General features: G+C 50.7%; 1 protein-coding gene across 1 annotated transcript; it reads right to left on the reverse strand.

The window, feature by feature from the left end:
* Positions 1-6,680: 6,680 nt before the first annotated feature.
* LOC114884433 (alpha-globin transcription factor CP2-like) lies at positions 6,681-11,058 on the reverse strand. Its single transcript, XM_029203447.1, is given in 4 exon segments — positions 6,681-7,147; positions 7,150-7,444; positions 7,598-8,028; positions 11,049-11,058. Coding segments are annotated over 4 exon segments (1,203 nt in total).
* Positions 11,059-13,883: the final 2,825 nt, after the last annotated feature.

The following is a 13,883-nucleotide window of genomic DNA, read 5'->3' on the forward strand; positions in this document are numbered from 1 at the left end:
TACCCTCCTTGGTGTGGGACAGGGCAATGGAGGCACCTAGACCATCACCAGAGCTGAACAAGTTGTACTCTGTCTCGGGAGGGTCTCTCCCCCAACCTCTGCTGACTCTTCTAAATTCACTCAGCAACATGTCCTCATTTCCTTCCTACAATTCCATCCAATTACAATGTCAACCACCGTCATATTAAACCACCCCTTCTGCAGTCAGTGCTGCTAATTCTGCACCGTGGGGAACAACACTGCTGGGGTGGTCCTCCTCGCTGTACGCTCCATCCTTGTCTCTCCCATGCAGAGATGCATTAGGGCATCTTCAGGCCGGGCTAGGAGCCAGGACACCTGGGCTTGACTCACACTGGACCTTCAGCTATACCGAGAGCAGAAGAGACTGTGTCTACCTGCTCAGTCCAATCTGGCTCAGCTGGTACTGCAGGGGACCAGCCTGAGCGTGAGAGGAACCTCCATTGATACTGGGAGAGGCCCGGGAACTGGGAAGGCCCCACCTCACCTTGGGCCCCTGTGTTCCATCAAGCCTTCCTGGGCTCAATGCCTGTGGGTGCCTGGGCCCAAGTCCCTGCCCACACAGACCTCTGAACAGCCCCCTGGGCAATCACTGTGTTCCTGGAAAGCTGTAAGTCAAATCCCACCTTCCCGCAGGCTAGCACGGTCATTTCAGAGCTGCTTTCCTGCTGAAGGGGGGCACCTTGTGAGCATTTCCTCGGGGTCTCTATTCTCTCTTTGTCCTCAATGGAACATATATATGTGTGGAGAGGCCTCCAGATTTGGGCAGAGATGACAGGTAGGGAAGGTATCTCAGGGAGCAGCCGACCTTGCCCCCCTGGAAGGAGGTAGGGAGACCGCTCCACTCGGGGAGCCGCCAGTGTGATTGGGGCGATGGCGTAGTCACATCACACCCCGGTAGCCAGGCCCTCTGGGCGTGCCTCCTTTTTCAGGCTGAGCAGGACAGTGGAGAGAGAGTAGCTTGCCTGGGGTTGCTGAGATAAGCTCTCTGCCCACACTCAGCCCCCTGTTCCAGATCAGATAGGGCACGTTTCTGCAGTGAGTGGCCTGCTGACGGGCACCGTGCTGACGCAGGCAGGAAAATATTAACCCAGAGGAATGGGCGCATGCTCGTGTGCGCACGACTCTGTGTGTTTGTGTGTGTGTGTGAGAGAGAGTGAGTCCACAGAGAAGTTTTCACATTCAAGACCAGACATAGACACGTACATATACACACACACCTACTCATTCACACATATGTTCACATACAGATATATACAAAGATACAAATGCTTCTCACACATGCAAATTTCTTCAGTGTCATCTCCCAACTTCTTCTGTCAATGAGACCCCCTCCTCTAGGAAGCCTTCCCTGATAGCTCCAGCTCATACTAAAAAGTGACAGGCCTGAGCTCTATGCCTGGTTTCTGATGCCAAATTAGGTAGCCTGATGAGGACTTTAGAGAGGAGCAGACGAGGTTTGAATTCTGGTTCCATGACTTATAGGATGTTTGTCCTTGGGCAAGTGGTGGTGCCTCCTGACCCTGTCTGCCTCAGTCTCTGTCCACTCTTCCCTGGAGGCCCACGTATGACTCTGAGAAGGAAGGATGAGAGCCTGGGCTCGGGGGAGGGTCTGGTCATTGGAGAGTGTCAGGGTTAAGGACCATCCTGGGTCCTGACTGTGCCCCCAGCCCTCGCCAGCCCAGCCACCTAGCCCCCAGTTCTCCTAGCTTGGGTCCCTGGCCTCCTGGGCAGATCTGGATGTTCTAGTTCTGGGTCATCTTGGGTAAGTTGCTACCTTGCTCTGAATCTCAGTTTCCCTACTTGAGTTTGAAAGGGGACACTTACCTGGGTGAGGATTAAGGGTCTTTTCTTTTTTGAGCAGTCTGAGAATTTTCAAGATGTCAGGTGATTTCAGAGAGACCAGGGTTTGTCCAGGTACAGGCACTGCTCTCCCACCCCGCTCCCTGCTCCTTCAACCAGAGCTGCTCATTTCTTACTGATTGATACCACAGTGCCTGAGTTATATGGACTCTGTGGCTCCATGCTTCCACTGCAGGGGGCATGGGTTCGATCCCTGGCTGGGGAACTAAGATCCTGTATGTTGCATGGCGTGGCCCAAAAAAAAGTTCTTAAAAAAAAAAAAGTCTGGAAAATCCCAAGTGGAAAACAATTTGACTGAAAGCCAGTTTACATGATAAATAAGTTAATCAAATGGCATGTTAGTGGAAATAAATAGTTGAAATGATTCATTTTTTACACATTGATACTTTGGGGGGCATTTGAGGGAAGTTCAGAGAAGTTTTAGTGTATCTGGGCATTTTTCTTTATTCTGATATTTTAAAATTTCTATTTGCATTTTTATTCCTAACTGGGTTTCAGCCAATTGTGTCTGTCCCATGCTATTCATAATAGAAAAGAGTTGGATACATTTAAAATTGGAGACAATTCTGTGCTGTACAGCCACATATATGACATGGATGTGGACCTACTGGCATGGAAAAGATGTTCTTAATGTTTGAGTGAAAAAAGTACTTTACAAAACTTTATAGAAGTTTCCTTCTACTTATTGTTGACAAAGTGTGGGGTGGGGGAGGAGAATGTGTGTATGTGTATACATTAAAAAAAGGATTAGAAAGAAACTTACCAGAATTTTTGTAGTTGTTGTCATGGAGGGAAAATGCTCTTTTCGCTTATTTCTATTTTAGGTAATAGAAGAAGTAAAAGAAAAGAATCTGAGTTTTTTTTCCATTTTTTAAAACTTTCCACTCCAATGATGGACAATTATATCTGCTTGACTTGTTTGGCTATGTGTTCATAAACATTTAAATTTTCAGTTAGGTTGAACATTAATGTCCCCAATCACTAGATCACATTAAAAGATTTTTAGTGTAGTGAGTAAGAAAGGGGAGGTTGATGAGCACTGGGTTTTTTCCAACCTATTTACTAGCAAAAGAAGTGTACTGCAGGCAAAATTAAAATAAGAAAACTGAATGACTTCTGAAAGAGGGACCAAATGCCTAAAGATACATCAGAGTCTGCAAAAATTGCCCTGTAGCACACTAATATTACCAATTCATTTCAACTGATTTATCATTTCAACCAAATTAGTTTTTGAGTTAATGGTCTGCTGCTGCCTTTGTAAACCTTTTCCTGGATCCTTTCTAGAGGCCAAAAGTAGTGGGGTGAGAGGACTGCATACCCTCCAACCCCATTTCACAGGTAGGGAAACAGAGGCTCAGGGGCAGGGACTGAGCCAGGGTTGGGCAGTGAATCTGATGCCCAGCTGGGACTCAAACCCAAGTAAATGTGCAAGGCATCTGGCGGGGTCTTCACTGAAGCCAGAGCTAGGATACTTGGTTAAATTTGAATTTCAGAGAAACTATGGGTAATTTTTTGTTTGTTTTTCCTTTTTTGTTTGTAAACAATGGGTAATTTTTTAGCGTAAGTATGTCCCAACTATTGCATATATTGTTTCTCTGAAATTCAAATTCAAAACTGAACATCTTGCATTTTATTTGGCGGCCCTACTCAGAGCCCACCCTGTGCAGACAGGACCCCGGGTATTCCCTGTCTGCCTGCACCATCCCCCTTGGCCCTGGAGATCCCCCCAGGCTCTGTCTAGACCCACCTCTGATCCTAGTGCCCAGCCTTGCTGACCCTCTTGCTCCCTGTCTTCTCTCCATGGTTGAACTTTCTGCCGGCTCAGCTTCCACTTCTTCAGTGCTGTGACCATCCTCCATCCCACCAGTTCACCAAGGCTAGCCTCTCCTCAGCACGCACCTCTGGGGCCACAGCCTCCCCGAGCTTCCAGTGTCCTCTTGGCAGCCTGGTGTCTGGGTTTCTATCTCCATTCTCACCTGCTCCTTCTCAGTCACCCTCCTGTCCCCAGAATCCTGCCCCATCCCTTGCCCCACACCCTCGTGCTTCCTGGCGAGCCCATTGACTCCTGTGGCGGATGCCCAGGGGCTGACATCTGTTCTCTTTCTCCAGCCTGAGCCTGGGCCCAATCATGCCCCTGCCTGCTGGGTGCTCTGAGGCCTCAAGGACCCCAGACTGACTACTTCACTCTTCTCTTTGCTTAGCACCTTTCAAGGGCTCCTCAGGCCCTTGGGATAAAGTCTGCCTCTGTGTCCTGGCAGACAAAGCTCTTCATGGTCTGTCCCTGCCCATTTCTCCAGCCCTATGCAAACTGCTGACAGTCCCCAGAACATATTAGGTTTTCTCACAATCCCACTGGGCTTCAAATGACTTAAAATAACCACTACCGGGGCTTCCCTGGTGACGCAGTGGTTAAGAATCTGCCTGCCAATGCAGGGGACACGGGTTTGAGCCCTGGTCCTGGAAGATCCCACATGCTGCAGAGCAACTAAGCCTGTGAGCCACAACTACTGAGCCCGTGTGCCACAACTACTGAGCCCACGAGCCACAACTACTGAGCCCACGAACCACAGCTACTGAAGCCTGCTTGCCTAGAGCCTGTGCTCCACAACAAGAGAAGCCACCACAATGAGAAGCCAGTGCACTGCAACAGAGTAGTCCTCTCTCTCCGCAACCAAAGAAAAGCCCGCGTGCAGCAACGAAGACCCAACGCAGCCAGAAATAAAATAAATAAAAAGCAAAACAAAACAAAACAAAACAAAAAGACCACTACCACCCCATCCTCCCTCTCTCATTTTAGAGGACTCAGTGCCCATGCCATCTCTTCTGGAAGATTCTTGCCCACCTCCAGGCTGGCTTAGCTGTTCCTGTAACCCCTCTACCTTAACACAGTGTATCCTAAGTCACCTGCCGTTTTTTTTTCTTTTGAAGGTTGATTTTAATGAACAAAAATCTCTGTATAAAAACATTTAAACTTTATCAAATGCTTTAAAAATACACACACACACAGATCCAAATCCAACACAGAATCTTTTGAAGATTATCATTTTTCACCTCAGCATAACATGTAGAGGGATTTCTGGATAAAACTTTACATGTGAAAAAAGACCCATAGTCTTACACATGCACACACACAAGAGCACACAATCACAATCAGGAAGAACTAAAGTATATGGTAAGAATGCAAACGATATGGGAATGAATTTCTTGTAAAGCTTATATAAAAGAATGCTGCTAAGGGGCTTCCCTGGTGGCGCAGTGGTTGAGAGTCCGCCTGCCGATGCAGGGGACACGGGTTCGTGCCCCGGTCCGGGAAGATCCCACATGCCATGGAGCGGCTAGGCCCGTGAGTCATGACCGCTGGGCCTGTGCGTCCAGAGCCTGTGCTCCGCAACGGGAGAGGCCACAACAGTGAGAGGCCCGCGTACCGCAAAAAAAAAAAAAAAAGAATGCTGCATGAGTAAAAGAACTTTCTATACCAAGAGAAGATGCAGAGAGGGGAAAGAGAAAGCAGAGGTTAGTCTAACTCATTAATAAATAGTTTGAGAAGGTCATTCAAGAACAGTGAATTTGGGGAGTTACAGATAATCCCTAGTTTTCACCACCTCAAATTCTGTGAATCTGGTAACTGATGACGCTTTGAAAGTGTCTATGTTTTCATTTTTTTGTAGGTCTTGATTTGTTCATCAGTTTTTAGGTGTGGTTTGTCCCTTTTGGTGTTAATTCCTCAGTTCTCGCTCAGTGTTACATCCAATTCACCAGAAGAGCCACAGTAAGAAACGATGGCAAGCACAGAGGACTACAAGGGTGGCAGTCACGGATGGCAGTTAATAAGAGCCAGACGGCCTGGGTTTGCATTTCAGCGTCACTAAATGCTAGCTTCCTGTTACTCAGCAAGCTCCTCGGCCACTCTCTGTCTCCATTTCCTCATCTTCAATTAAGGATCATTATTACCTACTTCATATAGGGCTATTAAGAGGATTTAAACAAGATAATCCACTTAAAGAATTTATCACACTTGGCTTCCCTGGTGGCGCAGTGGTTGAGAGTCCGCCTGCCGATGCAGGGGACACGGGTTCGTGCCCCGGTCCGGGAAGATCCCACATGCCGCGGAGCGGCTGGGCCCGTGAGCCATGGCCGCTGAGCCTGCGCGTCCGGAGCCTGTGCTCCGCAACGGGAGAGGCCACAACAGTGAGAGGCCCCCATACCGCAGAAACAAAACAAAACAAAAAAAGAATTTATCACACTGCCTGACACAAATAAATGTGCAATAAATGTTACCTAAAATTACTATTAGTCATAGAATTACAGGGGAATCAAAAGAAGAATTTTCTTCTTTCTCCGTATTTCTCTTTAATGAGGTTTTCAGAGGCAAAAAAGATTGAGGATCTAGTCTTATGAATATAGATATTTGCTTTTATGTTAGAAAAAAAAATTACATGGCTCCATATCACAAAATTTAACATCTTTCCATTAAACATCACACAATCCTCATCATCACTATGCCCTACACACACCCTAAGTGATGTGGAGTTTCTATTGATATTCAACAATAGGGTTCAGAAATTTTAAATAAGAAATAGTTGCAGAAATGCATGTTGGGCAGTAATCTGTGGGTGCCCTAAGAGCTTGGGCCAACACAGATGCCTGGGATTCTGCCTCCAAGGCCTGGACCCACCCACACACAGTCAGATGGGTCAGGTTCCTGCAGCCCTTCAAAGCTCCATTTGAGACCCCCTTCAACAGGGGAGTTCCCAATAGGTGAAAGCAGCAGCAGCCACTGAGGATGGAATGCCCCACGCCTACTTCCGTACGATATGATAGCGATCATTGGTTTCTTTCATTGTGTCCAGAATAAAACAGGCTTCTTCCTGAAAGTTCTGTATCATCTCATCACTAAAGAGCACATGGATTCCTGTGGGCCCCTGCTTGTGGACGTGGCTGATCTGGCAAGGGGAAACGCTGAAAAGCTGAGCAATTTTTTCTGTCAGTCCAACAGCTGTCAGTTCTTCTAGGTAGATGGCATGGTAAACGAAGAAAGTACCATTTGAGTCTCCATCCTCGTGCTTCTGCTGCTGTTGCCGCTGCCCCCTCAGCCGCAAGGATTCCTGACAAACATAAATGGTTAGCCTTGGGCACACCATCCGGCCTTTTAATGCATTAAAAAGTCTGATTCCATCTGCAGGGCCACAGATTTGAATCACATCATCTCTAGTTAGTTTCAATAAATCTGCCCCTGAGACCTTTGTAAAAAGCCTCGTGAACCACCATGCAGCCACCGCTGAGCCTCCTGAGGTGTGGTTGTCAGCAAGAGGTTATCTGTGACTGGAGGGGGCAGCTCTGGCTGGTGACTTGGTGAACCATTTCCTTCCCCAAGAGAAAGACTGCTATGGGAACTGCTGAAGCCAGGTGATGGGGAATTATTGACATACGTGATCTCGGGCCGTGGAGAACACTCTGTGAGTATAGTTGTCGCATAGGAAGGTTGCTATTTCTCCTTCTCATGAGGCGTTCGTTTCTCCATTTTCTCCCTGTCTGTTTTTTGTTTTCTGTCTGCACCTTTGGGCTTGAAGACTTTGATCTGGCAGCTGGCTGAGTGTAAGTGCCCAGTATATTCCCCATTCTCATTCTCCTTGAAGGTATCGATTTGTACTCAAAATGGCACTCCCTTCTCTCCACCATGTTTCTGCATAGTGAACTCTGTGCTAATACAATGCACTTGAATAAACACAGATGTCCTCTTTGCAGGGTCCCACAGGAACTCCACTGTATTTAGTTGGTTTGGATTAGCCCTAGGATCGATTATACCCACAGACATTGGGATATCTACGTCAAGAATTCTATCTCCAGGTGGGTTCCACCTCCAGCCCTCCAGCTGCTGATGTTCAGTGTATTGGAGCCGTCTGTCATGGAACATGACACGGAATACACTCTTCACCAACTTGCCGTTAATTTCTGGTAGTTCTCCAAGTTTCCTGTTGTCTAGTATTCGGATTTCATAAGACTGGCCTTGATTGAGATGTGTCAGGGTTTCATCATGGAGTTTCACTGCTGGAGGGGTGGCAGCACAAAGCACGTATTGAAAAGGGAGGATTTTATTCTCATTATCTGGAGGCAAACTTGACTCTTCTTGCTTAAAGATGGGCAATGCTTGGCATCACCTGCGCTCCCATGCCGCTTTCGCACCTTTTCCCCCGCCCCTTTCTGCGGGAACCACCTGCCGTTTATCTATCTGTCCCAAGACACAGGCAGGAGGGTGTCTGCTCTACCTCTGGGTCCTCAGCGTACAGCCCAGTAAATGAGTCCAGGGCTGGATCCCTGACTCCAACATGGATCCCATTTCCCTCCCTCACCAGCCTGATCCCAGCCCAATCCAGCTCTGCTCAAGTTCTGACCTCATCCAAGACCCCAGCTTCACTTTTGACTCTTACCTCGCCCTGGCCTCAACAGCACACAAAGGAAAGGAATAAAGGCAGGCGCCCCTCACTACCAGGGGTACATCTCTACCTCCCTGAAGAAGGACTCAGCGTCCTGAGCCCTCTTCGAGTCTGCAGAGGGGAATGAGGGCAAGTAGGGGTGGGAACCTGGGCAATGCAAGTTCCAGACCTGACCCGGTCTATTGGCACCCTCTAGAGGACAGTTCTATTACCAGAGCTGGCTTTGCAACTAGATCCTATACCACCTCTCCACAATGAGGGGCTACAGGCCTCAGAAGCTTCTGGACCCACTGCCCACCATCCACTACTCCACCTGGGGGGCCTCCTTACGTTCTGCAGACCAGCAAACCCCTCCCTTGTTTCTCAGCACCGGGTCACCTGCTCAAATCCCAAACTGGCCCATCTTTGGAGGCTCAGCCATTCCCTGGCTCCAGAAGTCCTCTCAGATGGCAGCTGGTGCCCTGGTTTGCTCCTGACCCCTCCTTGGTCACCCCACCTGCAGCCTTACATTCTGGTCCAGCTTGGCTCCTTCCCAGATGCCTTGCTTGCTGTTCCCAAGGGAGGCATCTTCTTGAGGGCGGGGCCTAGGGTTCCCCTTCCCCCACTCAGACGGGGGCTCCCAGAGCACGAGGCCCAGGCTCTTTCTCCTCCCCACCAAACTAAGAACCTCCAGAGAACCAGGCCTGGCTTTCTACCTCCCCTCTTAGACTGAGGTTTTCCTGCAAATATGGCTTATGTCTCTTCCTTCCCCTCAGACTGGGAGGTCCCTGAGTCCTGGGCATGAGTCTCTCTTTCTTTCTTCGGGATGGGTGCTTCCTTAGGTTTGACCCAGGGTCTTCTCCCCAACCCTTCCACCTGGCTATTGATCTCCAGACTTTTCCACCTCCAATCCCCATTCTGTGCAGTTCTGCCCACAGCTGGGGCACTCAGGAGCCTCTGGAGCCTCCCCCAGCTCTGGGGCCCTGGGAGGGCTTCCTTCGGCTCTGGGCTGGACCTTTGGCTTGGAGCACAGGCCCTTCCTGTGGGACCGTGAGGCCCAGAGCGCCCACCCGAGCTCCACCTCTGACCTCACAAAGGCTGCCTCAGAACCTGGTCTCCATGGAGCTGCTGGCAGGAGAAGGGGTGCTATTTTGGGCAGTGCGTCCGGACTCGGTGATGGGGCCAAACCCCTGCCCCACTGACCTCTTCCCTGGAACAGCAGAGCAGAGCAGTGCTCGGGCCACCCCGAGGAGGGCCGAGAGGCGGGCTCTAGCTTGGGGACGCAGGGACAGTGGAGCCTGAGACAGTCACGGAGGAACAAGTTCAAGACCTGCTGTGACTGAGAGGCCCCCAAGGCAGACGCTGGGAAGCATAAGGCACTTGGGCAGAGTGAGTCGGGCTCTAGGCAGGGCTGGGACAGGGGGCCTCCCCTGGGACCCAGGCCTGGAAGTGCCACTGCTGGGGACCACATGGGGAGGAGGTGGGACTGTCTGGGGAAGGAACCCCAGCCGGGAGTTGAAGGCCTGGATATCTGCTCTGGTTTAGTCCTGAGTTGCTGCGTCATATGGGCGCATCACACTTCCTCTCTGGGCTTCAGTTTCCTTACCCGTAAATTGACTGCTGGGAGGCCCAGTGGTACAGCAGAGACTGGGAGGTTGTGTGGGGCTGGGCTGCCAGCAGAGCCTGAGGGGTGGGAGTCGGGGGGCGAGTAGAGACTGGCGACACGGGACCAAAGCAGAAGGGATGCAGATCAGAGTAATGGGTGGATTTCTGGCTTTGCTGGAGTGGTTCCTCCCTCTGGAGTCCCCTCCTGAGAGGCTGGGGCTAGAGGGTCTCTGCCATCAGGGCTAGGGATGTGAACTTAGGCTGCAGCTAGAGGGAAGCTGGCTAGAGAACAAGGGAGCATGCAGGATGGGGAAACTCCAGGGTTACCTTTGTGCTGTCATTTGTGAGGAAAGTGGGGATTAAAAGGGGGGAATTTTCAGGAAAGGTGAGAGGGTAGATTTTGTTCTGAGGTGGGGGTTAGGACTAAATGAACTTTCAGGACCTCATCCTGCGTGTGCGTGTGTGTGTGTGTGTGTGTGTGAGTGTGTGTGTGTGCAAGGGGAGGCAGACAAGGCCCTGGAAAGTCACAGTGTAAGTCAGCAGCAAGAGAGCTTGAGGTTAGACTGAAGACAATAATACCCGCATATATGAGGGGTGGAGCTGCTGGGGGGAGGCTGTGGGCATCTCCACTGTCCAAAGCTGGCCTGCAGACTTGGGAAGGTCAGGAGGACCTCCGCAGGGCCTGGTCCGGGGGCCACGAGTCCGGGGGCCAGCAGGGGTGAGGGGGTGTGGCTTTAGTGCCACTCCCCATTGGCTGAAGACACCGACCCCTCCTTCTCCGTCCCTGCCAGCTCGGCTGGGTTGAGGGGTTGGCACTGGCAGCAGCTGTCCCTGTGGCTTCTTCCCTGGGGGAGCTGAGGTCTGATGAGAATGAGGGGCGAAGTTCTGAGCCCCCCAGCCCTAGTGACCTCTCTCTGTCTCCATAGCATCTAAAAATCTCAAAGACAGAATATGACTCAGGCCGACAGGAAGAAGCGGTAAGCATCCCACCCATTCCCCTACCCCAGCCCTTCTGTCCTGCACCCAGCACACCCCCAGGGCCCTCCCTGCCCCTCTCTCAGCCTCTCCCTCATGGTAGCTGATGCTCCCAGACTCCTTCCTTCCCACCCCGTACCAGCCCATGGGGCCCAGAAGAAGGATCTCTCCCACCTGTGCCCATAGCCAAGCATGGGCTGGGCCCTGGGCTGAGGGGAGGCTCAGAAAGACCCAGATGAGGGTCAAGGAGTTGGGCAGTGGGTTCCAGCTGCCCCTGTGTAGGTTGTGCTCAATTGAACTGAACTCACCACCTCTCACCCGCTCAGGCTCAGGTCTCTTTGGGGTGAAATAAAAGCCAAAGTCCTTGCAATGGCCAAGGCCCTGCCTATCTAGTGCCCATTTCCTCTCTGACCTTCCCCCACCCCACTCTCCCCTCCTTTCCTTCAAACATGCTCAGAGTCCTTCAGTGGCCATCCCCACTGCCTGAAACGTTCTTTCCGCAGTTCCCCACAGGGCTTGCTCCCTCCCCTCCTCCCTGTCTTTTTTGTTTTTAAAATAAATTTATTTATTTATTTATTTATTTATTTAGTTATTTATTTATTGGCTGCTTGGGTCTTCGTTGCTGCGCACAGGCTTCCTCTAGTTGCCGCCAGCGGGGCTACTCTTCCTTGCGGTGCATGGGCTTCTCATTGCAGTGGCTTCTCTTGTTGCGGAGCATGGGCTCTAGGTGAATGGGCTTGAGTAGTTGCGGTGCACAGGCTCAGTAGTTGCAGCTCGTGGGCTCTAGAGCGCAGGCTCAGTAGTTGTGGTGCACGGGCTTAGTTGCCCCGCGGCATGTGGGATCTTCCCAGACCAGAGCTCAAACCCGTGTCCCCTGCATTGGCAGGCGGATTCTTAACCACTGCGCCACCAGGGTAGTCCCCTCCTCCCTGTCTTTGCTCAAATGCCACCTTCTCAGTGAAGCTCACCCTGACTGCCCTACTCAGTCACTGCCCACCCCCTTTTCCTTGCTCTACCTTTTCCCGTAGGATGTACTACCTTCTACCACACAGATGACCTACTTAGGACATTTCATCTCTGCCTGTCAGCTCCACATGAGCATGGATGTTGGTCTGCTTGTGTGCTCTTGGATAGAGAGAATGAATGGGTCCCTTCTGTGCCGATGACATCGCTGTCTCTGCCCAGGACTCTCATAGGACTTTAGACCCTTTTTCCAGAGACTCACTGGTCCTGCAGGCAGCTCAGTCCCAGCTGAAAACAGCCTTCCCCACTCCTCTCCCACCACTTCCCATGGTCTCAGCTCAGTCAAGGATCCCCTTCTCCTCCGATGCTCAAGCCAGAAGTCAAGGCCTTGTCCTTGCTATTCTGTCCCCCACTAACCACCTCATGTCCCTCACATCTAACCACCAATCTGCTAAAATATGTAAGATATCCTCACTCCCACATCCCTACGCCCTCACAGCCACTTTAGGCCACCACTTGCCCATTCTTCAAGTCTCTTCAGGCCTTGCCTCCCACCCCGGGGCTTCTTGCTCTGACGGTGTTATCCATCTCCTCCACTGGATGAAGCCATCCAAGGGCAGAGACTGGATTTTTACTTTTCCCCCTTGTGCCTGACTTATAAGTAGCTGCTCAACAAACATGTGTTAAATGGATAAATATTGGTTAGCCGGTTAAATGGTTGGCTTGAGGTTAGTTGGATAGTTTGCAGCTGGTTGGTTGATTAGATAATTAAACGAGCTGGTCAATAGGAGAATCAGTTAGTTGGTTAAGTTGCTAGGTTGATGAGTCAAAGGGTTGGTTGGTGGGTTGTTAGATATTTAGTTCCTTGGTTAGCACATATTACTTAGGTAATTACCTCATTGGCTGTTAGTTTCTTGGTTTGTAGGCTAGTTTTCTTAGATGCCCTTTATCATTCTATACCCTTCCTTGAGCTCTCTCATCTATGCCCACGGGTCAGATAACCATCTATGACATAGTGACGTCCAAATGGGTATCTCTAAACAAGACCACATGACCGGCAGCCTCCTTACTGGTCACCACCACTTAGCTGTCTAGTGAGCTCCTCAAACTCGCCACACCCAGAAGGGGACCCCTCATTCTCCAGCCTAAGCCTGCAGCTTCTCTCATGTGCCTCACACAGGCCATCGTGCTGCTCTAGCCAGAGCCTGGGGTCATCCCTGACACTTCCTTCTCCATTCTCCTCTCTAATAAGACACCAAGTCTGTCGGTTTGACTGTCTTCCTCTTACCACCGCCACCGCACCTTCCTGGCTCAGGCTGCCATCACCTCTCAGCCTGTCCGATTGCTCACCACGCCTCTACTCATGCTCCCTTATTCCTGCCTCCAAAGAGGAGACAGTGCTTCCGCTTAAATCCGTCACCCCATGGCCCTCTGGGGCGAGGTCAGACTGCCTAATGTGGGCCATGAGGCCATCTGCCCATCTCGTGCCACTCTCCGTTCTCTCTCTGCAGCCCATCCTTATAGAATTTCTCTATACATCACACACTGTCGTAGCTGCAAGCCTTTGTCCAAGCATTAGCCCAGAACCTTCCCCCAGCCTCCTCTGATGCTCCTTCATCTGGCTGGTCTTGTATTCTCGACCTAAATTTCCTCTGGGAGAGCCTCCTACTCCCTCCTCTGGGTCATCTGCTTCCTCCCTGCAACCCCATAGTGCCCACTCTTCACTGTGGCAACACTCTTTACACTTTTAAGTAACTGCTTAGTTAATTGTTCATCTTCCTAAGAGCAGGGATCATGCCAATGTTCTTTACTGCAGTCACTGAACACAGTAGGCATGGTAGGCATTCAATAAATCTTTGGTTCACTGGCTCCTTGGTGGTTGTCACTTACTGCGTCCTGCCTGCTTTGTGGTGAGGAGGAAGGGGCCAGGGTTCCAGAGCTCTCTTGGTGTCTGTGACTTCCTGCTTTGTCTACTGCTCCTCTGCCTCTGTGGTACCTTCCCAGGACTGTTCTTGAATTCCTGCTGTCTCAGGCTCTTCTTCAGGG

Source organism: Monodon monoceros, unplaced genomic scaffold, assembly GCF_005190385.1.
Source record: "Monodon monoceros isolate NGI ecotype Baffin Bay Population unplaced genomic scaffold, NGI_Narwhal_1 Super_Scaffold_5, whole genome shotgun sequence".
In the NCBI taxonomy this organism is placed as follows: Eukaryota; Metazoa; Chordata; class Mammalia; order Artiodactyla; family Monodontidae; genus Monodon; species Monodon monoceros.